The sequence below is a fragment of the Triplophysa dalaica genome, chromosome 19 (genome assembly GCF_015846415.1).
Source record: "Triplophysa dalaica isolate WHDGS20190420 chromosome 19, ASM1584641v1, whole genome shotgun sequence".
NCBI lineage: Eukaryota > Metazoa > Chordata > Actinopteri > Cypriniformes > Nemacheilidae > Triplophysa > Triplophysa dalaica.
The window spans coordinates 20,372,804-20,398,588 of record NC_079560.1 but is presented as its reverse complement, the minus strand read 5'-3'; the positions used below and the strand labels follow the sequence as shown (position 1 = coordinate 20,398,588).

The 25,785-nt window shown below is 39.9% G+C and overlaps 1 protein-coding gene across 7 annotated transcripts; it reads right to left on the bottom strand.

Moving 5' to 3' along the window:
* Nucleotides 1-10,450: 10,450 nt before the first annotated feature.
* Nucleotides 10,451-18,031, bottom strand: LOC130407831 (uncharacterized). Of its 7 annotated transcripts, none has more exons than XR_008904687.1 (9): nt 17,700-18,030; nt 15,649-16,017; nt 14,995-15,556; nt 14,590-14,911; nt 14,022-14,417; nt 13,607-13,943; nt 12,607-13,231; nt 11,631-12,019; nt 10,451-11,424 (listed from the first exon to the last, which is right to left on the bottom strand). XR_008904687.1 is itself a non-coding variant. In XM_056731116.1 (9 exons), exons 7-9 carry the CDS (start codon nt 12,614-12,616, stop codon nt 11,101-11,103), a joined length of 723 nt encoding a protein of 240 aa, XP_056587094.1. In that variant the 5' UTR covers nt 12,617-13,231; nt 13,607-13,943; nt 14,022-14,417; nt 14,549-14,911; nt 14,995-15,556; nt 15,649-16,017; nt 17,700-18,030; the 3' UTR covers nt 10,451-11,100. The 7 variants fall into 7 exon arrangements, 2 of the variants coding, with proteins under 2 accessions (XP_056587094.1, XP_056587095.1); XR_008904688.1 differs by having other exon boundaries at nt 14,549-14,911; nt 15,308-15,556; nt 17,700-18,029; XM_056731116.1 differs by having other exon boundaries at nt 14,549-14,911.
* Nucleotides 18,032-25,785: the final 7,754 nt, after the last annotated feature.

Below are 25,785 nucleotides of genomic sequence, written 5' to 3'. Positions count from 1 at the left end.
ATGTGTGTGGCACCTGTTGGTGATTATGTAATGCCTGGCTATGTTGGCTCGCTGATGGCTGAAATAAAAAGCGAAGAATTACAACTTTCGTGTCTTCATGTTTTGGATTATCAGGATTGAAACATAACCCAGTGCTCATGCCCAGCAAAAACATTGATGTTGTGACGTTGGTTTCACATCTATTATTACACTTCTACGTGCTTACCACGATGCGCTGTATAGAAGTGCATTTGGAGTTGTACATGATTGGTCGGCTGTCTACAAATTGTCACGTGTTATTATTATTATTGTTATTCTTTGTTTCCAGATGTTAAATGCACTCCCAGTCATTCCGAGCTACTACAACATCATCAATGCATATTATTAAGTTTCATGTCCTTTAATGTAATATGAATAAATGAAAACTATTGGGCCATGCAAATGATGTTTTTATAATTTAAGAGTCATGCTGTTTATGTTTTGGCTTGCCTTATTGTAAATATTGTCTTATTATATTATAAACTGTTGCCCTACGAAATGTATGACTTATTGCCTCAGTTATTTGTGTAACTATGTGTCAATGTGGCCTTTTCCTCACGTCTTCTTTTGCAACAATGTATGAATTAATCTGAAACTTTTTCTGTGAATACTGATACATGCATTCGATTTTTCACATAAATAAACTGTCTATTTATCAGTTGAATATTTATGTCCATTCTTCAATTCAATCTCATTATATTCATATGCTATTCAATGAAAATCATTATGAAGAGAAGACAATGTTATGTCCCTTATAATTAGTGTTTTCATTTTACATGTAATTTATATGTAAATTCAATTCAAGTTTCACAATGTGTATTGTTTCAAAGCAGCTTTACAGGGGCAAACAGGAAAAAAGAAAAGTGAAAACACAGCACAGTGCATGGTATTTATACAACGAGTAAGTTCATTCTAATAAATAACATCTAATTTCTAAATAAATAAACAAATGAATGAATGCAGTCTCCCGGTGAGCAGGCCAACACTGCCCTGCTGTGGTGAGGAACCCAAACTCCAATGATTGATTAATGGAGAAAAAAACCTCTGGAGAAACCAGGCTCAACCGGGAGGGCCAGATCCCCTCTGACGTGTCATAGCTGCACTCAAACTGCTGACATGTGATTTTAGTTTAGCATTTAATACCAAATATTGTAACTTCAGCATTAATAAGACAAATAATCCGTTTTTGCTCTTGGTTGGGGATGTAGTGGTCTGAGCTGGGATGGTCTGATGGTCATATTTCTCTTGGCTGATGGTGGAATTGCCTTAGATGGAGCTGGGATGGTCAGTCAGTCTGCAGCTGTATCTGGTGTAATCTCAAATTGGGGATGGGCATCTGTCGGTCGCCTGGACATGGTGGAACTTCTTCCTACCTCGGGATGGGCATCCCGAGGCAGAGGCGGAAAGAGAATAAAGAGAATAATTAGCGTAGCTGCTGTTCATTAACTATGCATTAAGTGAAAGCTTGGCTGAAAAGATGTGTCTTTAATCTAGATTTAAATTGGGAGAGTGTGTCTGACCCTCGAATAGTATCAGGAAGGCTATTCCAGAGTTTAGGTGCTACGTATGAGAAAGCTCGTCCACCTCTGGTGGATTTTGTTATTCTAGGTGTTATCAAAAGTCCTAAGTTTTGAGATCTTAGAGAGCGTGATGGGTTGTAACGTGATAAAAGCTCGGTTAAGTAAGTAGGTGCTAAACCGTTCAGGGCTTTGTAAGTAATTAAAATAATTTTAAAATCAATACGATACTTAATGGGTAGCCAGTGAAGCGATGATAAAACTGGGGTTATGTGATCGTATTTTCTTGACCTAGTAAGAACTCTGGCAGCTGCATTCTGAACTAACTGTAGTTTGTTTATTGATCGCTTCCTGCTCAGCTACTGTTCGGACGCTCACGCTTACTGCTCCGTGCTTTGCTCTATCGCTTTGACATTTTATCCCCTATTTCTTCTTTTATTTTATTTCCTTTTATCACCTAATTTTAACTTTAGCAAATCAGCACAGTCCTCATACAACAAAGTTTGGATTACTACAAACACTGAGAATTCTTTTACCCGACCAGCTTACATTCCGGGAAAGGAAAACACAACTGCCCAAAGGATAAGAGAAAATGCCTCTTCTGGAATCTACTTGCTGCACAAACTGCCACAGACTTTTACAAAGGATTGCAGTTCTTGAAACAAAGTTACTTACGAGACCACCAAACCAGACGGAGCACACAACGGAGCTTCGTCATGGACACCCTCAGCATACCGGTGAGTCCCATGAAACTAGTGCTCCTCGACAGGTAGAGAAACAAGCCGATCGACTTACTAATCGATGGCACAAACAGGGAGCGAGACCCAAAGGCACTCGAGACATCAGACTGTCACGAGCATCACATATTACTGCAGTAGCATCCTCTACCCCAGATACAGCTCTGACAAGGATTGCAAACACTTGTCTCCTACCACCGCCTATACATCTTGAGAACAGATTTGAAGTGCTAATGAATGTAAATGAGGAATCCCCAAACGTGATCGAACACAGACTGAATGGGCCAGTAGCTAACACTGATGCTAACTGGCGCTCAAGGTTGAGCAGACACCGGCACTCCGCTCAGAGAGCAGCAGAGCCCAGGACTCTGATAGTGGGGGACTCCATAATCAGAAACATTAGCGGCAGGGATACAACTACGTGCTGCCTTCCACAAGCAACAACTTCTGATGTTAACAGGGAACTTCAGAATATTCTGATGAAACATAAGACTACAAATCAACTCATCATTCATGTGGGGAAGAATGATATTCATAAAGAGCAGTCAGAACTCCTTAAGAAGGATTTCAATGAACTTTTTGAAACACTTGAAAGACTGAAAGTTCAAACATTCATCAGTGGACCTCTCCCAGCAAGAGGAACAAACAGGTTTTAACGGTTACTTGGGCTAAATACGTGGCTGCAAAAAACCTGCAATATAAAAGGAGTGAACTTCATTGACAATTTCAATCTTTTCTGGAGTCAGAGACAACTCTTTCATCGGGATGGGCATCACCCAAACAAACTTGGTTCAATAGTGTTAAAGGATAATATTTACTTCTCCCTCAATCATCCTTCTGCAGTTTGTGCCAATCCACTCAATCTGAACGGCACACACACATCTGGACACAGTATGAATGACCATGGGACTTCAGATCAGCAGCAAAATGGACATGATAACACCACTCCACCACAACAACCTCTGCTCACGGACACAATCTCAGCTGAGCCCTGCCCACAGAGCTCATCACAGACAGACATATCAGAACTGCTTGAAGATTCAGCACCCAAGGACGACTTCCTGGAAAACAGCCAGGGAAGCCAGGACAGCATATCACAACCTCCGATAACAGCAGAGCAACGGGACCTTTCACCAGACACCTTTTCCCTCTCTCCAGCCTCGCCCCTTCTGTGCTTCTCACAGAAAATGGAAGAACTGGTGTATGCTGGAACCAGACTATCCCACTCTTTTGCTGCAAGCCCCCAGATAACAACCAAAAAAAGACAGGCTCCATTACCACCGACTTCGAAGCCTGCAGCAAAGCTTGCGGGCCCAGCTCGCCCTACCGCTCCTGTGAGAATTCTTCGGTCTCTGCCACAACGCCAGGCCCCACACCTTCCTTCATCTGCTCGAGGTGAACCGAAAACAACTGATACCAGCTCTCAGTGATGTGTGTCGGGTCCCCGTTTTGATAACAGTAACTTTCTCAAATGTTTACAGAACAAGCGGGAACCCAGTGTGCCTGCATCTTCCTCTATTGCTGTTCTATTACAAGATAGAAAGTCTAAGGCCTTCAATAGCCGTACTGCAAACCTAACTAATCTGGTGCCTATTACACGTCGAACTAATATTGCTGTGGGGATAAGTAAGACTGTTAAGTTAGCACTCCTTAACATCCGCTCACTTAAAAATAAATCACTTCTAGTCAACGACTTAATAACCACAAACAATCTGGATTTTATGCTTCTGAATGAAACCTGGCTAGAAGACAGCTGCAGTGCAACAATCCTAAATGAAGCAGCCCCCCCTAACTTTACTTTTATGAGTGTTTGCAGAGCTGTTAAGAGAGGTGGGGGTCTAGCTGCTCTTTTTAAAGATATCTATCAATGTAAGCAAAAATCATTTGGGAATTATTTGTCTTTCGAATATCTGGGTATTGTGTTAAAAGGTGCTCCACGCATTTTACTTATCATTATTTACAGGCCTCCAAAATACTCTCCAGCCTTTGCTGAGGACTTTACAGAACTGTTATCGACAATTACCTCAGAGTTTAACTGTTTTGCCATTGCTGGAGATTTTAACATCCACATAGATAATGCAGAAACCAATATGGCAAAAGAAATCAATACTGTTTTAAAAACTTTTGATCTTACTCAGCATGTACATGCACCCACACAAAATCGTGGGCACACTCTAGATTTACTTATCAGTAAGGGTCTAAACATTTCATCGATTGTTATCAAGGATTTAGCACTGTCTGATCATTTCTGTATTTTCTTTGATATATTGATCTCTCCTGCCACTGAAGCTAGGTCTGTGTCTGTCAAGAAGAGATGCTTAAATGAGAACACTAGTGTACTATTTATGAAGGCTATATCCTTAACACCAAGCATATCTGCAGACTCTGTTGATTTTCTCCTTGATTCCTTTAACTCAAAAGTTAAAACTGTAATTGATGATATTGCTCCTGTGAAAGTCAGGAAGAAGAGTGGCAGACAAAAAGCACCTTGGAGAAACTCAACAGCAGTGCAAAATATGAAAAGACAATGCAGAAAAGCAGAACGCATATGGCGGAAGAAAAAACTTGTAGTCCATTATAACATCTACAAAGACAGCCTACATGCTTTTAATATGGAACTAGGCAAAGCTAGACAGACTTTCTTCTCAAATATTATAAACAGTAATTTAAACAACACACGCACTCTTTTTGCTACTGTAGAGAGACTGACAAACCCGCCAAACCAGATTCCCAGTGAAATGCTCTCAGACAACAAGTGCAGTGAGTTTGCTTCTTTCTTCTGTGAGAAAATCAATAATATCAGAAAGGTGATCAGCACATCCTTGAGTTGCCCTGGGGTTAGACAGATAATCAAACCACCTGAGAAAGTTGTTACTATGTCTGACTTCAAAGAAATTGATGGCACAATTTTGGAAGAAACCGTACAACACCTTAAAACATCAACCTGTTCTCTTGACACACTTCCCACATGATTTTTCAAAAGTGTGTTAAACAGCTTAGAAGCAGATCTTCTAGAAGTGGTAAATGCCCCACTTCTCTCTGGGAGTTTTCCAAACTCCCTGAAAACTGCAGTTGTAAAGCCCCTCCTGAAAAAGAACAATCTGGATAAGACCATATTAAGCAGCTATAGACCGATCTCAAATCTTCCTTTCATAGGCAAGATCATTGAAAAAGTTGTCTTCAATCAGCTGAATAAATTCTTATGCGCGAATGGATACTTTGACAATTTTCAATCTGGTTTCCGACCACATCACAGCACAGAGACAGCGCTCATAAAGATAATAAACGATATTCGCTTAAATACTGATTCAGGCAAATTATCAGTGCTGATACTACTCGACCTCAGTGCTGCATTTGACACTGTCGATCATAACATACTTCTTGACAGGCTGGAAAACTGGGTGGGGCTTTCTGGGATAGTCCTAAAATGGTTCAGGTCATACTTAGATGGGAGAGGTTATTATGTGAGTATAGGAGATCATAAGTCTGAGTCCATGACATGCGGAGTCCCTCAAGGCTCAATTCTTGCGCCAATCCTGTTCAACCTGTATATGCTCCCAATGAGCCAAATAATGAGAAAGAACAAAATTGCTTACCACAGCTATGCAGACGACACACAGATCTACTTAGCTCTATCGCCTAACGATTACAGCCCCATTGACTCCCTGTGCCAATGCATCGATGAAGTCAACAATTGGATGTGTCAAAACTTTCTTCAATTAAACAAAGACAAAACTGAAGCAATTGCATTTGGAAACAAAGATGAAGTTCTCAAGGTGAACGCATACCTTCACTCTAGGGGTCAAACAATTAAAAATCAAGTCAGGAATCTTGGTGTGACACTAGAGTCAGACCTTAGTTTCAGTAGTCATGTCAAAGCAATAACCAAATCAGCATACTACCATCTGAAAAATATTGCAAGAATTAGATGCTTTGTTTCCAGACAAGACTTAGAGAAACTTGTTCATGCTTTCATCACCAGCAGGGTGGATTACTGTAACGGACTCCTCACTGGCCTTCCCAAAAAGACCATTAGACAGTTGCAGCTCATACAGAACGCTGCCGCCAGGATTCTGAGCAGAACTAGAAAATATGAACATATCACACCAGTCCTCAGGTCTTTACACTGGCTCCCAGTTAGATTTAGGATTGATTTTAAAGTATTATTACTGGTATATAAATCATTCAATGGCCTAGGACCTCAATACATTGCAGATATGCTCAATGAATATAAACCCAACAGATCACTCAGATCACTAGGATCATATCAGCTAGAAATACCAAGGGTTCACTCAAAGCATGGCGAATCTGCTTTTAGCTATTATGCCAGCCCCAGCTGGAACCAGCTTCCAGAGGAGATCAGATGTGCTCCTACAATAGTCACTTTCAAATCCAGACTCAAAACGCATCTGTTTAGCTATGCATTTAATGAATGAGCACTGTGCCAATGTTCGTCCGACTGTCTGTACTGTATTTTACTTTTATAAACTGTTTTAATTACTCTTATTTCTTTTTATTATTTTAATTTCTTCTATGTAAAGCACTTTGAATTGCCACTGTGTATGAAATGTGCTATATAAATAAAATTGCCTTGCCTTGCCTTGCCTTGATGATACAGGACAAACACTAAGTAGAGCATTACAATAATCAAGCCGTGAGGTCAACAAATGCATGAATAAGCTTTTCTGCGTCTGCAACACATAAACTATTTCGTAATTTGGCAACTTTTCTAAGGTGGAAGAAGGCTGTTTTTGTGATATTTGAGATGTGATTTTTAAATGACAGGTTGCCGTCTAATATAACGCCTAGGTCTTTAACTGTATTTGTTGGAGTAACTGTGCTGCTTTTAATTTGCAGGCTGTAATCGGAGATATTCTGTTTACTTGATTTTGGTGCTATAAGTAATATTTCTGTATTGCTAGAGTTTAAAAGGAGGAAATTACTAGTCATCTAATGTTTTATGTCCTCGATGCACTCTGCCAGTTTGGATACCTTAAAGGAATCATCTGGTCTTGATGAGATATATAGCTGAGTATCATCTGCATAACAGTGGAAGCTAATTCCATGTTTTCTAATAATGTTGCCGAGGGGCAGCATGTATATGGAGAAAAACAAGGGTCCTAAAACCGATCCCTGAGGTAGTCCATAATTGACTTGCGTAAGATTTGACGATTTCCCATTTAAATGGACGTATTGATATCGGTCTGTTAAGTAAGATCTGAACCATTGCAGTGCCTGTCCCTGAATACCGATATAATGGTGTAAACGGTCTAGTAGTATTTTATGGTCTACAGTATCGAAAGCAGCACTAAGGTCAAGCAGGACTAATAGTGAGATGTTACCTTTATCTGAAGCAATAAGGAGGTCATTTGTAATTCTAACGAGCGCAGTTTCAGTGCTGTGATGCGGTCTAAAGCCAGACTGAAACTTTTCGTGCATGTCATTATTTTGTAGGAAGGTACACAGTTGAGTTGACACTACTTTTTCTAGTATTTTAGACAAGTACGGGAGATTTGAAATCGGTCTATAGCTTCCAAGTTCATTTGGGTCCAAGTTTGTTTTTTTGATAAGAGGCTTAATTACAGCCAGCTTAAAGGGTCCTGGGACATGTCCTAGATTAATAGACGAGTTGATTATGTTACAAATGGGCTCAATTGCAACAGGTAGTAACTCTTTTAATAAAGTAGTCGGAATGGGGTCTAATAAGCATGTCGTCGGTTTGGATGTTGCAATAATTTTAATTAAATCTTCCTGATTTATAGGAGAAAAACACTCTAGCTTTTCTTTTTGGGTGACGGTTGAAACTAATTCTTCCGACAAACTTGGAGGTTTGGTTTTAGCTATGTTGTCTCGTATTATTTCGATTTTATCGGTAAAAAATTATATGAATTCATTGCTACCAAGGTGCGGCGGAATACCCAGGTCAGGTGGAGTCTGTTTGTTTGTTAATTTAGCAATTGTACTAAATAAAAACCTTGGATTGTTTTTGTTATTTTCTATGAGGTTACGGAAGTGCTCGGCTTTTGCTGCTTTTAGTGCCTTTTTGTAACAGCTTGCACTCTCTTTCCATGGAATTTTAAAGACCTCTAATTGGGTTTGTTTCCATTTTCGCTCAAGTTTACGCGTTTCTCTTTTTAGGGCGCGAGTGGTGTTATTATACCATGGTGCTGTGATCTTTTCATTTATCCTTTTTGACTTCATAGGTGCGACTGCTTCTAATGTATTAGAGAAAATAGTGCCCATGTTGCTGGTCATGTCATCGAGCAATTTTATATTCGTTGGAAAGGTTATTAGAGAAGTCAGATCTGGCAAGTTCTTTACAAAACTTTCTTTAGTAGTTGAGGTGATTGTTCTACCCTGTCGATAACGAGATATACAACTGATTTCTGCAGTGCGCAGTGTACATGTTATAAGATGGTGATCGGAAACATCGTCGCTTTGAGGTATAATATCGATATTGGTTAGATCGGCTCCGTGAGACATAATCAAGTCTAGGGTATGATTAAGGCGATGAGTAGGTCTATTGATGTATTGTGTTACACCACAAGAGTCTAGTAGTTCTTTAAACGCCACAGCTAATGGATCGTTAGCAATATCTACGTGGATATTAAAATCTCCAACAATCAGTACTTTACCGACGTTAACCAATAGATCCGATAAGAAGTCTGCGAACTCTATCAGAAAATTAGTTTAAGGCCCAGGGGGTCTATACACAGTAACCAATGTAAGAGAGACCAATGTTTTTTTACTTTTGTTTGGAACTGTTATGTTCAACGCAAGCATTTCAAATGATTTAAATGTATGCATTGTTCTCCGAGTAACGTTAAGAAAGTCTCTAAAGATTGTTGCGACACCACCACCTCGACCAACCGGACGTGGCTCATGAATATAACCGTAACTTGGTGGAGTAGACTCATTTAGACCAAAATAATCATTTGGCTTAAGCCAGGTTTCAGTGAGGCAAAGTATATCAAAACTGTTGTCTGTGATCATTTCATTTACAATAACTGCCTTTGGATTTAGTGATCTAATATTAAGTAGCCCAAACTTTAGGCGTTAGTTTTGCTCATTAAATATATTGTCTTTTGGTTTAATCATGATAAGATTTTTTCTCATACTTTTAAATAAATTATTATTTGGTTGTATTATTCGGGGGGCAGACACAGTCTCTATGCATTTGAAAGCAGTTACATTCTTAACTGTAACATTCTTAACAGTTGGGTGAGAAGAACACAGACTATGGTTAAAATTTGTACTTACTAGTCAAATGGTGCGTAGCGTCTTTGAGATGTTGTCAGACAGAATTTCCGCTCCAATGCTGCTGGGGTGCAGCCCGTCGGGGCGGAAAAGCCTAGGTCGCTCCCAGAACAGATCACAATTATTTACAAAGAGCAGCTTCTGTTCAATACACCATGACTTTAACGAATTATTAAGCGTAAATAGTCTACTGAACTTTTCGTTCCCTCGTCGGTAAGTAGGAAGGATCACCCTGATACGATGATCCTCGCCGTGGGCAATGCGTTGCGAACAGTATCGACCAGACTCCTGAAGTCCCTCTTCAGGATCTCAGACTGCCGCATTCTCTCATTATTCACCCCCGCGTGCAGAACTACGGCTCCCACTCTTGCATCCTCCTTCAGAATCGCAGTTACCTGCGCAGACACATCGTGAACACGGGCGCCAGGAAAACAGTGAGTGCGCACCTTACCTTCATTGAAGGAGGCGCGTACGTTCCGGACGATTGAGTCTCCGATGACCACAGCGTTGGATTTCGTCTCGCAGAGGGCAGCAAATCGATTTCTCGTAGAAATCTCGAAGACCGGTCGCGGCGGTGGGGGAGAGGTCATCGCTCCGGTCCTGGATTTTGCCTTCCGCCGTGTGTGTGCAGGTGCAGGAGTGAAGTTCATTTCGGCTCGTCGTGTTCTTGAAGCCTGGGCTCTGTAAATAACACACATGTAAACGGACACATTATTGTTAACATACATTATTAGTTTATTTAGTTACTTAGAATAAGAAATATTAAATAAGGATATTGGATATACAATAAATAAAAAAAACAGTTTTCAGAAAGAAACAACCCAGAGTGCTGTATTATTCAGTCCTGTTGAATTACACATGTTTTTTTTATTAACATTATATGAAATATATATATAACAATGCTAACAATGTTGGGTTACATATAACATGAAATATAATATAATATGAAATATTAGGTACGTTTAGTAAAATATAACTGGAATTAAATAAAATGCCATATTCAAGACAAGCATCACATTTATATCAGGTATAAAATAGGTAAGTGACATAGAAAATATATATTAAGGGCAATATATACAATATCCTATATTTTTGTTGATTTAACAGAAGATACACATATGAACTTTATAAAATGAACAATAGTCGGCATTATATATATATATATAACAATAAAAACGGTGTTTCTATCTCACAACAGCAAAACAAACTTCACTTTTGTGAGTCCACAACTGTGGTAAAGTGTTCATAGCTGGTGAACACTCTGTTGTCCAATCGTTTGGAGGTCGACATCATTTTCACGGGACAAAAATTCTTTGTTTTAATTTTTTTGTGTCCCTGAGTGGGTTGTTGGCAAAGCGTACAAACAGGCAAGTGAGAGTTTGACTCCAACTTGAGTAGGACTGTCTGTGCTTTTTCTTTTGTACACTGTAGCTCTGGACCAGGCTGAGGGGGTGTCAATACTCTGTGGTGTGTCGGTGGGGCAAAAAGACACTGTCAAGGGTGTGGTGCTGGTTGACGTGGCCGGAAATGATGTTTTATTAACAAAGTTCGGGAGGAGCATGTGCAAATAATTACGTAGCTGCACGGCACCAGCGATCATGAGCCGGTGCGTAGCGTTTGGCCATCTTGACCCGCTGAATCTCAGCAGCATCAGCAAGATCGTCCCTCTTTGTGTGGCAATACAACGTGTTACCCCAGTGTGTTCTGTACAGCTGATGAAACTTCTGTGGTTGCTTGTCATGTTCCATTACAGCGTGCCATGCGGCAACGAGCCTGTTCCTTTGCTCTGTCATCAGGCTCAGCCTATTCTCAGTCTTGCCAATCTCCACAAGCAGAGAACAGAAATTATCCAGCTGCTGGAATCCAGGCAGCGGGTTGGGGCTACAGGTATCCTCCTGTTGAAAAGTAGAATAATCCATTGTTAAGATACATTTTTTGCATCAATTGGCTTTGTAAAAAGTCAGTTTTCACTCAGACTAAAAAGATTGTAAAAATGCTAGTGATGCATTCAGGTGAATAGAACATGAGTCACAAAGGCCGGAGGGTAAGCAGTGGTGGTCTCCTCCGTGGTAAGGTTTATGTGGGCCGGGTCAGTAGTCACCCTGTCCTGGTCTGCCTCAGGGTCGCTCTGGTAGGCCTCGTCCTCCTCATTGGGGTCAGGCTCGTCAGGCTGAACCACTTCCTCCTCTGGACTGGGCCCGTCCTTTGAGAGGTCACTGAGGGACAGACCAACAGATTCACCTGTGCTTTGGCTTAAGAGGTACTCCAAACCAAGCAGCTCATTTGAAGTCACAGCAGCAGGGGCACGGAAATTCTTCTCCACGGTTTGCTGCTGGCAGCGGGTGTTGAGGCGCTCAATCAGAGGCGCAGAGTAGGATCTGAGTTTTCTGCCTTTGCCACCAAACACAGCATCAGAGCTGCAGTCTGAGTTCCACCGAGCTATTCCACTAATCAGGTAAACTTGATATGGACGTGCAGCACAGTGGGGACCTTGAAACGACAGAAAATGGCAATAAAATCATAACATGACCATACATGTTAAGGATGACTCAAAGCATTGTTTATTTGCAGAAGGATATAAAGGAACTACACTAAAAAAAAAAATCGACGGGTGGCAAAGCGGTGAGTATGTTAGGTGAGTATGATGCAGTTCAGCAGGCACAGATAAAGAACTAGTGAGCAGGAAAGCATGAGTATATACGAAAGGCAGAGCAGATAATCTGACCAGAAGCAGGGTAATGAGTAGTCCAGTAATGATTAGAACAGGTGCAGTGGTTATTCAAGAGAGATCAGTACATTTCATAACTGGTAAGGTTCTAATAAACGTTGGCTTCACAAACATATTTGAAGATTTCTTTCCAGGAACAAGGAGCGATAGATCTGAGAGAGTCTGTTTGGGTGATCGGACAATGAATGAGTGTGTGGCCTTGGTGTGTCCATGACAATCATGAGTAAGTGCTGTCACAGCATTTGTGTTTCATCATATCAGATAAGAATCATTTACAATTGGGGGACATCACATATAGAGGTAAGGACAGAATATCTGACAACATTTTGCACATTTGTATTACTTTTACCTGGTCTCATGTGAGGCAGAGTTTTGTGGAATCCTTACATTCTGCTGCTCCCACGGAGACATTTGAAATAAGGAACGTCCATCCCATTGATGTTGGTAGTATGAGTCACTCTGTACATGCTCATCTCTGGAGGATCACCATGAGTCGCACCATGTCTTCATCAGCCACGGTGTCAAAAACGGTTGGGTCCTTCGCTCTAAAAGCTTTGATGAGCAGCTCCAAGTCTGCGCGGTTTTAGGCCAGCACCGCTCCTGCTAGGGCAGACTTGAACACAGCGTACTTTGAGTGGCTGTCTGTGCGAATGGCTGCATCAAAGCGATGTATCCAGTGGAAGATGTCCAAACGCACCACCATACCATTCTCCACCCGCGTCTGAAATAAGCTCTCCACAGTGCTTGGGCCTTGTGCCCGACAACACCCGCGGTCAATGTACAAGATGTTGGGCACAGGTTGATTGGCCTGGTGGAAGCGGTCCATTACTCCCTGACACATGGGCTTCAGACACTGAGTGGACTCTTCACAGGTAAGAACAAATGAGACAATCTGCGAATGCTCATTGCCTATGCTGGTAATCCACTCCGCCGTGCCTTTACCCTCCCCAGACAGCTTCTTCACCACCTGCAAGCTACGACATACCTGCTACGTAAATACACTTGTATTTTTTTTATCAATTTTATTGCTGTTTATTGTTTCTTCAAATCTAAAGTATGTGTGATCTTAAATCATTTGCATTTTAAAGATACGTCTTTCTGTCAATCATTTTATGTAAAGCGCTTTGAATTGACCTTGTGTATGAAATGTGCTATATAAATAAACTTGCTTGCCTTGCCTTCAATACCGTTAACACGTGTTTTTACGGAACACACCCAAAATGTAATTCTTTCTGTATCTATCTTTGTGTTTTACAGAGGAAAGTTAGTCATTCAGGTTTGGACAAATGTGATGGTGATTAAATAATGAAAAAAATGTTCTAAACTATATTGTGTACTGCTGGATGTACCTTTTTAGTGGAGTCCATCTTTAGCACATTGCCAAAAGTGGAGAGAATCTGGTTCCTGTAGTCCTGTACGTTGTTGGCCTCCGCCAGAAGGAAAGCATGGCGAAGCAGGCGAGCAGAGGGAAGCTCTCTTTGAGGAGGTGGAGCCTCAACCGTGTGTCCTAAGGCCGACACAATTCCCCCAGGCTTCAGGAGAGTCATGAGGAGTGTAGTGTAAAGGTCTTTCCTGTGGAGATACTCCTCAACATGATTCTCCTGAATTTGACGCCACACTTTAACCATGGTGTTCCCTTCAGTCCGGTCCCTCAAAAGCCGCACCACATTTTTGTCCACACCACGCCTGTAAAGTGTGATTTTTAATATGGCAACTAATTCCAGGCACGTTAGTTGCGTTTACGCCACTCTCCAGTGTACTCACTTGTCTGTCAGAATAACAGGAAACATGCCTTGGTGAGCCTCACTGAGTTGACAAAGAATGGCAGAATCCCACGCCAACCACCTGCCCACCTTTCAACTACCATTTACATTTACATTTAGTCATTTGGCAGACGCTTTTATCCAAAGCGACTTACAGTGCACTTATTACAGGGACAATCCCCCTGGAGCAACATGGAGTAAAGTGTCTTGCTCAAGGACACACTGGTGGTGGCTGCTGGGATCGAACCAGCAACCTTTGATTAACCAGTTCAGTGGTTTAACCCACTAGACCACCATCTCAACTACCGCCACCCCTGGCTGCTTTTGTACATGGTCCGTAGCACAGGACCTCTTTTAATATACAGTACCAGCCGGAAACGTCACAAACATGACGAACCTGCAATAAAAAAAATCAGGCAACATTGTTTACTTTGATATGTTGGTGTATTTACGTAATAACAATTCATTCAATTGTATTTAATTATTCCAAACTGTAATAATAAATATCTAATTAACAACATGTAATACCTTGGTATGGTAGCCTGATTTGTGGAGGTACACGTTTATACCTTGACCCACACATTCTTCTCCTCGAGGACACTTCAGTGAGTATTTCCAAACTCTAACAGGCCGCCACACAAAGATGTGACCGCGAAAGAAGAGATGTGGAGTTGGCACAGTACCACTGATGTAGCCTGGAGGTTCTGGAGGGTAAAACCACACGCGGTCTGATTTTAGTACTCGCCGCCTCTTCAATACCCCAGCATTGTCACGATACACCTGAATGGGCCCAAAGAGTCCACGCTCTGTGTCATCCTTCACCCAGGAAAGATCAGCTGGTGGAATGCCATTGGGATTTTCCCACAGTCACACCCAGCCCTCCAGCTCGACCTGAAACATGTAAAACAGAAAACATAATTACATAATAATACATGCGTATTATCACTCCAACTATTATAAATTATGTATAATACATTTGTGCATAGTTTGCATGTTCTCCCCGTGCCTCGGGGGTTTCCTCCGGGTACTCCGGTTTCCTCCCCTGGTCCAAAGAAATGCATGGTAGGTTGATTGGCATCTCTGGAAAAATTGTCCGTAGGGTGTGAGTGCGTGAGTGAATGAATGAGTGAGTGTGCCCTGCGATGGGTTGGCACTCCATCCAGGGTGTATCCTGCCTTGATGCCCGATGACTCCTGAGATAGGCGCAGGCTCCCCGTGACCCGAGGTAGTTCGGATAAGCGGTAGAAAATGGATGGATGGACATTTGTGCATGTAAATATTACGCACTGGGGAGTTACTACTGGGCACTACTGGGACCGTGGCTGTGGATGACTTCTTTGATGCAGGTGTGGACTTCTTTGAAGGTGTGGAGGAGGACTTCTTTGAAGGCGTGGATGTGGCTGCGCATAAAGCTGGGGCTGCAGATGATGCTGAGGCTGCTTATGATGCTGTGGAAGCCATGGGCTCAGATTTGATCACCTCCAACAAGTGGGTATCATCCAGCCATGAGGGGTCACTGATTGAAGAGCTTGACTTCTGTATTATAAATAAATTAAAAAGTGGGCTTTATGTTCTGAAAACACTCATTCAATGTTACGGGAATATGGTTTGTGATTCAGATAACTTACTTGTGTCTTCTTGTCATAAATGTATTTTCTAAATCTTTTCATCTGCACACTGGTGATGTGTGTTATAGGTGTATTTAGCCACCGGCTAACAGAGCTGTATGCCTTCTGTATTGTTTCCCTCTGACTCGTACCAAAATCACCAGGCCTGTCCTTCTGTGCAGAATACTGGCTGTAGAGCTCCCACATCTCCTGGAAGCTATGGCTCTCAAACCCTTTCTGTCCGTAAACACATCGGTGGATGTTGGCTTCCAGGGCGATTGAAACTTCTGGAAAGCTCTCTGCATACTCTGTCAGGTGGTCTTTTATCCACTGATTTTGTGCTTGCCCCTTTCCATTTAAGAGAGTTCTTCTCTGTGCTTGTCGATCAAACTGCAATTACAAAATTATTTAAAGGATAGTAGCCTACGCAGCGATAACAACCATATACTTCTGTCAATAGACTGAGATACTGGGTCATTCTATAATTAGGGGTACATTTCAAGTCCATTGGTTGTATTTATAATTTTTACTGAATATTCACTTCAAGCAATGATCACTTTTATATTTGGGAACATTCCTCTTTATTTCATGCATAAAAGTCAACCAGTTTCAAGAGTTAATTAGGAGAAAATGCATATGCTGTACTGGAAATAACAGTTTTTGTGCTGTCCAATTTGCTAAAAGTCAAGTTTTGCCTTTCAAATTGACACTACAATACATGTTTTTGTATATTATTTTCATCATTATTTGTTAAAAATAATCATTAAAACAAGGCAAATGTATTTTAAAAACTAATTCACTTGTTTATATCTATTAAATTATTAACTTTGTGTGTGTCCGAGAAATCTTTGTCAACTGTGTTACCCATTGACAAAACCCCTATAAATCAGCAATGGTTTGTTCCAAAGTCACATATCCAACATCATGTGATGTCACGACCTTCAGTGGCAGGAATTTTAAATACAGTGTGGTAAATTTCTACTCCTCCTCTTCAATTTTTAATCATTATCATTGTCTACACATAGAGTAGATGAATTGCTCATCAACTGTGTTATCAACATGGTCTTGTGTACTTACTTTAGATATTATATTTACAAAAATGTAGATAAAATGTATAAAAACACTAGTTGATTAAGGTAATGTGGGGACATGTTCAAGGTCTGCAGTTAGCACAAGGCCCTAAAATGGAAGAAATGTCAACTGTGTTACTTGTCAACTGTGTTACCCATCAAGTGTAACACAGTTGACAGGGATTAACACGGTTGACAATGTTGGCTGGGTTTCTTATCATAGTTTATGCCTATATTGAGTATTGTTGATAAAAACATACATTAACTATTGTTATAACACAGGAATGACATGGTAAAATATGAAAAAGGTTTTATTTTAAAGAAAGGTTTCTCTTTTTCTCCTTATGCATCCTGTCAACCGTGTTACTTCTGTCAACTGTGTTACTTTATCTGTCAAATGTGTTACGTGTGATTTTTGTGTCATAAATCTTTAATTAAAGGCTAAAATTTTATAAAAATGATAAAAAGGACATCTCTAGAGTGAACAGTATTACATAAAGACGTTGAATAACTCTAAATTCAGTGTAATGGAGAATTATGTTGAAAAAATATCCATTGATGATAGTATACCAAAGAATATTCGTTATTCTGTTTAAAATTCATATTTTTTAAATCAGTTAGACATACAACCTCAAACCCCCTGGTGAATAGACTCAATAACTTTCAAACAATTGTTTTATCATATGTGTAGTACTTCATTTATCTATTCTATGACACCACTTTTGTCTGTAACACAGTTGAAGAAAACAATTAATCAAATATTTATTTTAATTTAAATATTTAAAAAGTAATTTGAGCTTAAGCTTGGCAACTAATGAATTTAGAACAATATGGGGGTATATTATGGAAACAACTAGATTATTTTGTAGAAAAGCACACTGATTTCTTCACTTTTTTGTTGACCTGAAATGTACCCCTAATTATAGAATGACCCTACTATTTGCTATCGACTACTTTTTTAAAATGATGATTTCTGTTAAACCTTAGATAGAAGACGCTTACTACTTCATGTAGCCCAGATCATTTGACACAAGCCAGTGAGATGGTGCGTTGAGATACTGGCCAAAGGGTAGCACCCTCTTCCCCAGACACTGCTGTCGTGATGGTGCTCTTATCCCTTCAGTACGTAGTGCTCTTTCAGCATGGGCCAGTGCAGTGGAATCACAGAGCAGCTGAGGAGGGGGAAGAGGAAAACTCATTCTCCTGTTTCTGCAGTCACGGGCCCCATTTGTCGCCACCAATAAGGCCTGCTGACGACCCTCTGGAGCAGTGGGGTTTTGAAGACGGATGACTGGCCTCGCCATATCAAGGTGCACTGAAATAAAAACACAATTTTTAAGATGACAATAATGCACTGATAATAATAATAACACCTTTCAGCCATAGCACAGCCTCACAAACATCATCACTAGTAATGTTCATGTGCAAAGATAAATTACAGGTATAATCACTGTGATCTATTGTATGGAAACAAAAGCAATACAAGTGAGTGCCTGTTAACAACATTATTCAAAATATCTTCTTTTGTGTCTTGTAGAAGACTGAAAGTCCCTTTCAAGTAACTTCACATAGTTTCACATGTAAGCACTGTCATGATTCCGCTATCATGTCATGTTTATTCTTATTCTTGCAGCGGAGTCATGACTAAGTCTAGGGTTTTGTGTGAGAAGGACATGGCATGGCTTAGATATTGGCTGTCATGCGCCTTCTCGTGTCTCGTCTATGGCCCCGCCCCTCTCGTCTCCTCGTTAGCTTCCCTTGAGTGTTTTATTACCCACACCTGCCTATTGTAATTATCCTTTATTCGTCTCCCTATTTAATGCCCTTGTATTCTCTGTCCTGTGCTCGTTTGTTCTTGTACATACTTGTAAACTTTGATGTCTGTTTGCCTGTTTGAACTCTGGTTCCAAGGAGTTATCCATACGCTGTGTCCCAGCGTTTATTTCCAGCGTCCTGTTCCTGTTTTGTGATCCTTGTTGATTTTGTTGCAGTTGGTTTTCCCTCCGTGAGTTTTACGTTCCTGTTTGGCTGTCTTTGTTTATCCCCTGTATTTTACCCCATTGTGGGTTTTTGTTTTGTTTATTAAAATCTTTTGTTACCCCATACCGCTGCCTGCATTTGGGTTCTATCACCACACTTTTCGTGACAAGCACGATTCATACTATATAAATCGTCTTTAACTTAAATGTTCCTGCACTACCGAAGTAACGTTATGATTTATTAAACCGTGTTAAAGTTGGCAACATGTTAACATTGGTTACAGAACGTAAAAACCTGACCTTAACATGATTTATTTAGAAGCACTACTAGTAGTAGTAGGAGGGCTACAAAAAGTGATAGTATTTAGAATATCTTACATTTTCATTTGAGAAATCTGGTCGCCTAAACATCGCAAATTAAATGTAATGTATGTAACATCAATCAAAATGTGACGCGAAGTGGACAATTAACAGATGTTGACTTACCTTTTTCTTACTTTCGCATGAAATCCTCTTAATGTTATGTCCATCAAAGATGCTTAACCACAAAGTTGTAAATAATAATAAAATAAAGACATAAATAAGATGCTAGAGCTCTTCTTTGACAACATGTGTTGAAGGATCCGAGGCCTGTGATTGGTAGTCTACAATCGCGAACTACAACTTGATTGGTAGTCTACAGTCAAAGTCGCCAATCGGAGCAGCGCATCTTCTCCGTGCCCTGATTGGTAGTCTACGGTCAGAGTCTACGGTGACTGTAGCCTCTCGACCAATGAAATATCCTAAATGTCTACAGTCACCGTAGACTTTGCACGACGCTCCAGGAGATAAGAGGGGGTGGCCATTTTGTTTGAGGAGGGAGGCCTGCTAAACCACCAGAAAACAAAGGTGTTGAAAGATGGTCTGGTTAAACACAATGATATTGTAACCAGAGACTTTGGCCAGGCATATGGACTGGGAAATTCCGGTTTGTTTTTGATGCTCCTCATCATTGGATTATGATGTTTTCCTTGTCTGGAATTGTTTGTGGAATACTCTGGTTTACCTGGGCGAGGCTTGATAAACTCCCTGAGATGTTTAGATGGGTGAGGCCTCCAGTTTTTGTGGATTAATCATTTTTTGGACTCATCTCGTCTTTTGGAACTTTGAGACGTCTCTAATTGTTTCAACTGGACTGACCCCTAGTAATACGCAGAGCAAGAGGAGCTCATAATTCCAGTGATTGGAGAATGAGCTCCTGTTGTCCTGTGTTGCTGATTTCTGTGCAATATTTACAGAACACTCCTATCAGAAGATTATCTATATATCTGCCAGCGGAGACATAGCCGGGACCCGCTACACATAACTGAAATGTGGTGCATTATTAAATGTGGTACACTGTTTCGTATCTGCAAGTCCCTGCACCTGTCAACAGTCCCCTCATCACCCATGGACTATATATTCTGTACCTTTGTCTTCTTTCGTTGTCTGGTCTTGAATGTTATGGATGTGTGTTAACCCTGCTGTGTTTCTTCACTGTTCACACATGACTGTGCTTTCAAACACAGCTCCAACATCATCTTTTTCAGAAGAATGTAGCTTGTCCAATAACATTGGTCTTTAAAAGAGATGAGGTGAGAGATCTATCATAGTAGCTATGACAACAACCTCGACAACAAAACCAACCAAAACAAAAAATCAACAAAACCAAAGGTCCTGTAGAGATGATGTTGGAGCTTTCCTATAGCTCAGTGGTAAGAGCATGGTGTTAACAACGCAAGGTCAAGGGTTCGATCTCAGGGGAGTGCACATACTTAGAAACAAAAGTATAGGATAATGCAATGCAAGTCGCTTTGGATAAAAGCGTCTGCCAAATGCATAAATGTAAAAGAGAGGAGCATGAACTGCAAAGCATCAATACTGCCAAAATGCATGGCTTCTGCTGGAATATGTACTGTAGGATGAATGTGGACATAGTGGAGAGTAGTGATGGGACGTCCGGCTCTCTTGAACGATTCGGCTCTTTTGGTTTGGCTCCCTTAGAAGAGCCGCCCGCCTCTGATGGCTTCCAAATGGCTCTTTACTTAGTATCACCTTATATTTTAGCCCATTTATCAATTGTGAATGCTTTCAGTATTATTTTTTGCATTTTGTATAATTTTTTTCATAAAATACTTATTTTTAGGCATTTTTTGTTACAAAAGATACACAATTTCTAATATTTAACATTTTTGATTCAACTTCAATTGAACAATTGAAGACAGAACCACAGCAAACAAATTAAATAAATGCAAACGTCTTTTTAAGCATTTAAGTGATAGTTCACCCGAAAATGAAAATTTTGTCGACATTTTTGAGTGAACTATCACTTTAAGACATTTGGTTTTTATTTTATTAAATGACGCAAGCTAACCTAATAATTATGCGAAGTGAGTTTAAGCTGTTTTAAAAAACGGGAATTGTGGTAAATTTATGCAAGTGCAGTGCAGCCCCTGTATCCCGGTGGCACTTGTGTTTAAAAGGGAGTGTAAAGTCAATACCCTTCAATAATTGGCATATCAGAAAAACATGAATTTGTACAAATAGTATTGCCCCGAAAACAAATGTACCCTTCAATACTATTCTATAACATATGGGCTGTTCATAATAATTTTGTAATTCCAAACAAAGCCAAAGAAATTCACATTAAATTCTCCATAACTTTTACCCTGTAAATGGATATTCAACCCAATCTTTTTGTGGTGACGAAGATGAATCAGTGGTTCATTTGTTTTCTAGATGTACAGTAAAAAGGTTATTGTGGACTGAGGTTTCAATATTGATTTTTAATTTGATTAATAGTTTGATTGATAGTAAAGAAGCAATGGTCCTGTGTTTATTTTCCAACACTGGCTTCACTACATTGGACAATGCTAAGGTGGGGAGTAAGAACGTTGTTATGTGTTGTAATGGCAGCACGAGCCTCTTATTGTTGTAACTGTTCTAGTAAAGATGTAAATTTGAGATATACCCTCTGGGCATGCAGTTCTTATTCACCACTCATCGTGAAGTGAGTACAACACGAATGAATAAGTATTAGTTGAACTGAAGCCGTTAGAATGAACCCGAAACGCACGTGATCTTTGTCATATGGAGTATCTAGCCAATCACGGAAACCTGTGTCGTCATCACAGCCTGTTTTTTTTACTTTAGACACGCCTTTACAGGCGTCTTTTTTTTAAATGCTTAGAACAAAGACAAATACAACATACGTATTACAACCAGGGAAGCAAGGTATATAAAAACATTATAATATACAATAAAAACAGGACCTTTAAATTATTCAACATTTTTAAAAGATAAACATAAGTTAACAGTTTCATAGCTTTTCCGTTGGTAATAGTTGGAATGACCGAAACATTTTTTATCTTTTTAATGAATACTTTATTTTACTAGGATAGTCCCATTGAGATAACAAAATCTCTTCTCCCAGGGGGTCCTGGCCAAAATCGCAGCATACAAAGTTTCACAATAAAACAATTAAAAATATAGCTGCAAGCAGCAATCATCGGGTTCGAGCAGTCCAAGGCGTCTAAGGGGTCGACTAGGCTCGGGAATCGCACCATTACAATCCACGACGGATGTCACTCTCCCACACCAAGAAAAATGACGGAACAATGACAGCCATGTGACTGGTTGAGTATCAATTTGGGTTTACATGCAATTAAACTGGTGTACGTAATAAACGTTTGTTATGTACATAAATACAGCATCTTACAACCAGCCGGACATGTGCTATATTTATAAATGTATAAATAAGGACCAATGTTTAATGTTTAATACATTTCATTTTTATCACTGTCGTATTGTGAGACAGATTTCATTCCACACACATGCACAGTCTCAATCACACACGACACACAGAAGTATAAAGTACATTTACACTCTTATGAAACAGAGAGAAATTATATCCATAAATACACACACATACACACACAGAACATGTAATACATACGCACGTATGCACACATAATATAATATACAATAAGCCGCTACAGTGGAACTACATGCATCGTGATCTGTTGACTATAAAAAAGCCATTGAAATGAATGATATTTCGTCTTTTTGACTGTTATGAAGGCATGCCTCTTCCGATGACCTTCACATTTTGCATGCTTGTTTAGTGTCATAAAATGTATAATAATCCTTAATGACAAGTCAGTTGGATTATTCATTAAGGAGGAGTGAGCTTTCAGGTGTACTTTTGAGGTTAATATAATAAAGGACCTGTTATGGTCACACAAATGAAAAAGTTCAACATGTTCTTGATAATTATTTATCTAGAGAGTCCAGAGAATTGTACTGTGGTGGAAACTTTGAAATTGCTTGAAAGACCTAAAATTAGTATGCAAAAGTACATCTTTAACATCATCACCAATAACTTGCCAACTGTTTGATTGACATCAATGGATCAAGAGGCAAAGTTGTTCAGAATGAGGAGAACTATCATATGATTATATTAGTTTGTGTAAATGACAAAATGTCACGTGATACACAATTGTTTAAGCAATGAAATACGCATCAATTTTGCCATTTTTATCGTTATAGCGCCACCTAGTGTCCAAATGCCACGTTCTTTTGTAGTTGACCTCGGAGTGATGGTCTACACATATGTTCCGAGGCCCATGATGATATGTTAAGCCATTCTGGATTAATAGGCATTTTAATTTGATAGTCTCCGCCCATTTTTTTATTTTGGCGCCCCTATTCAACCAGGAAAGAAAATTTCAACTTTTTTTGGATAATTATTTACCTTCACACTCCACACAAGTCATCTACATTGGTTTGGTTCCGATCGGTTGAAAAACCAATGACTAGTTTGCGAAAGTAGTTTTTTGACATCATCAGCGATAACTCACGAAGCGTTTGATCGACAGAAATGGTTCCGGAGGCAAAGTTGCTCAGAATAAGGAAAGCTATCATATGATACCATTAGTTGGGGTATATGTCAAATATCACGTGATACACAGTTGTGCATGCACTCCAAAAACGCTATTACGCCCCCCGGTGGCCGAATAAGTTCATGTTTCTTACACACCGTCAGGACCATGAGACAAATAAGCCCAGTGAGTGGCGTTTTGATCGGCCTCCGTTAACCCGGCGTAATGAGTGCTCAAACTTCATCGACCAATGGCGGCCATGTTTTTTGATATACGCCAATGTCCATTTAGATATTTATGTAGAATGAGACAAAGACACACCATACCAAATAATAAGTCAATCGGGCAAACTGTTGCGTAGTTATGGCCATTTTCTAGCTCATTCAAATTATAGCGCCATCTAGTGGCCAAACGCCACTGTTTTTTTATTGTGACCCCGGACTGAGGGTCTACACATGTGTTCCAAGCCCCATGAAGATATCTCAAACAGTTCAGGAGTTATGGCCATTTTAGCTAAATATGTTACTTCCGGTTTGGATGTTTTAGCGCCACCTAGCGACCGTGAATTGAAAATTGAACTTTTTTTTAATAATTATTCATATTCACACTCCACAGAACTCATCAGCGTTGGTTTGGTTCCAATAGGGCAAAAATCCAGGGACTAGTTCATTTTTTTTTTTTTTCATAAAATGCTAATTAGCGAAAAATCTATAATGGCGGAAATGAAATCGGAGATATACGTTTTTTAAGTTTTGAGCCAGTGATTACACTGATATAAGACACTTGGGTGTGCGACAAACGGTTTCGGAGTAACAAGCGCAAACGCGTTCAGCATCGCTGTAGCGCCACCTATGGGCCGATATGGCTGGCTCCGTGTATCTGAGTAGCGACAAGGACTACTACCATCTGACCAAGTCTCAGCTCTGTCGGCCTTACGGTTTGGGCTGCAGTATCAGTTTTATGGCAGAATAATAATAAGAAGAAGAAATATAACTGCAAGCAGTAATCATCGGGTTCGAGCAGTCTAAGGGGACTAAGGTCGACTGCCTTCGCTGACTACGGTCAGGAATCGCACCATAACACATCCGCAACGGATGACACTTACCCATATCCAGAAAAATGAAAGAAATGGTCAGCAACGGTTAATACAGACCACGCATGCTTACACTCATATGCAGGTTTAAACAGATAAGGGACGAGTGAAATTAACCAATTCTCATGTCTCTACGATGTTCTGTTCCAGAGATATAGGTCTAGCTTAATGGTTGCTAAGTTAACCTGTTTAGTTGCTATGGATGTGGCATGGCACCTGCCATACATTATGATAGACGTGTATACATTTTTTTTAAGGCTTAAGGCCAGGAGCATCTTAAATAGATACATTGATTCACATTCATAATATTCTAGAATGCCATGGCATTTAAATTATGCTTAATTTTATACAAACACCTCACATAATACAATATACCCCATTTTGATGTTTGCTTTGAACTTCAGGAAGTCATGTTTACCATGTCTAAATGCCTAAATTTATTGAGCTGCTGCCATGTGACTGGCTGAGTAGCAATTTGGGTTTACATGCAATTAAACTGGTTTTATCTAATAAAGCTGTGTTATATATATATATCAACACTCATCTTAAAAGCAAGCAGACATGTGCTATATTTATAGATGTGTAAATATGGAGCAACGTTTAATGTGTAATACATTATATTTCTAACACTGTCTTCCTGTGAGACACATTTCATTACACACACATGCACACTCTCGATCACACAAGACACACAGAACTATACAGTGCATTCAAACTCATATGATACAGAGGGAAATGATATCCATAAACACACACGCACACTACACACCTTTATCCTGCACATATTTATCGTTCCTTTAGCAAAGCTACATGCATTGTGATCTGGTGACTCTATAAGAAAGCCATCGAAATGAATGTCTCTTCCTATGAGCATCACATTTTGCATGCTTGTTAAGTGTTATAATATGTATAATAGTACTACATGGCAAGTCAGTTGGATTATTTATTAAGGAGTATCGACATATAACATACTCGTTTCACGCTAATATAATAAAGGACCCTGTTATGGTCACAAAACAAAAAAAAACTCAACATGATTTTGATGATTATTGACCTAGAGAGTCCAAAGAAATGAACTGAGGTGGAAATTTTGAAATTGCTTGAAAATCCTTGAACAA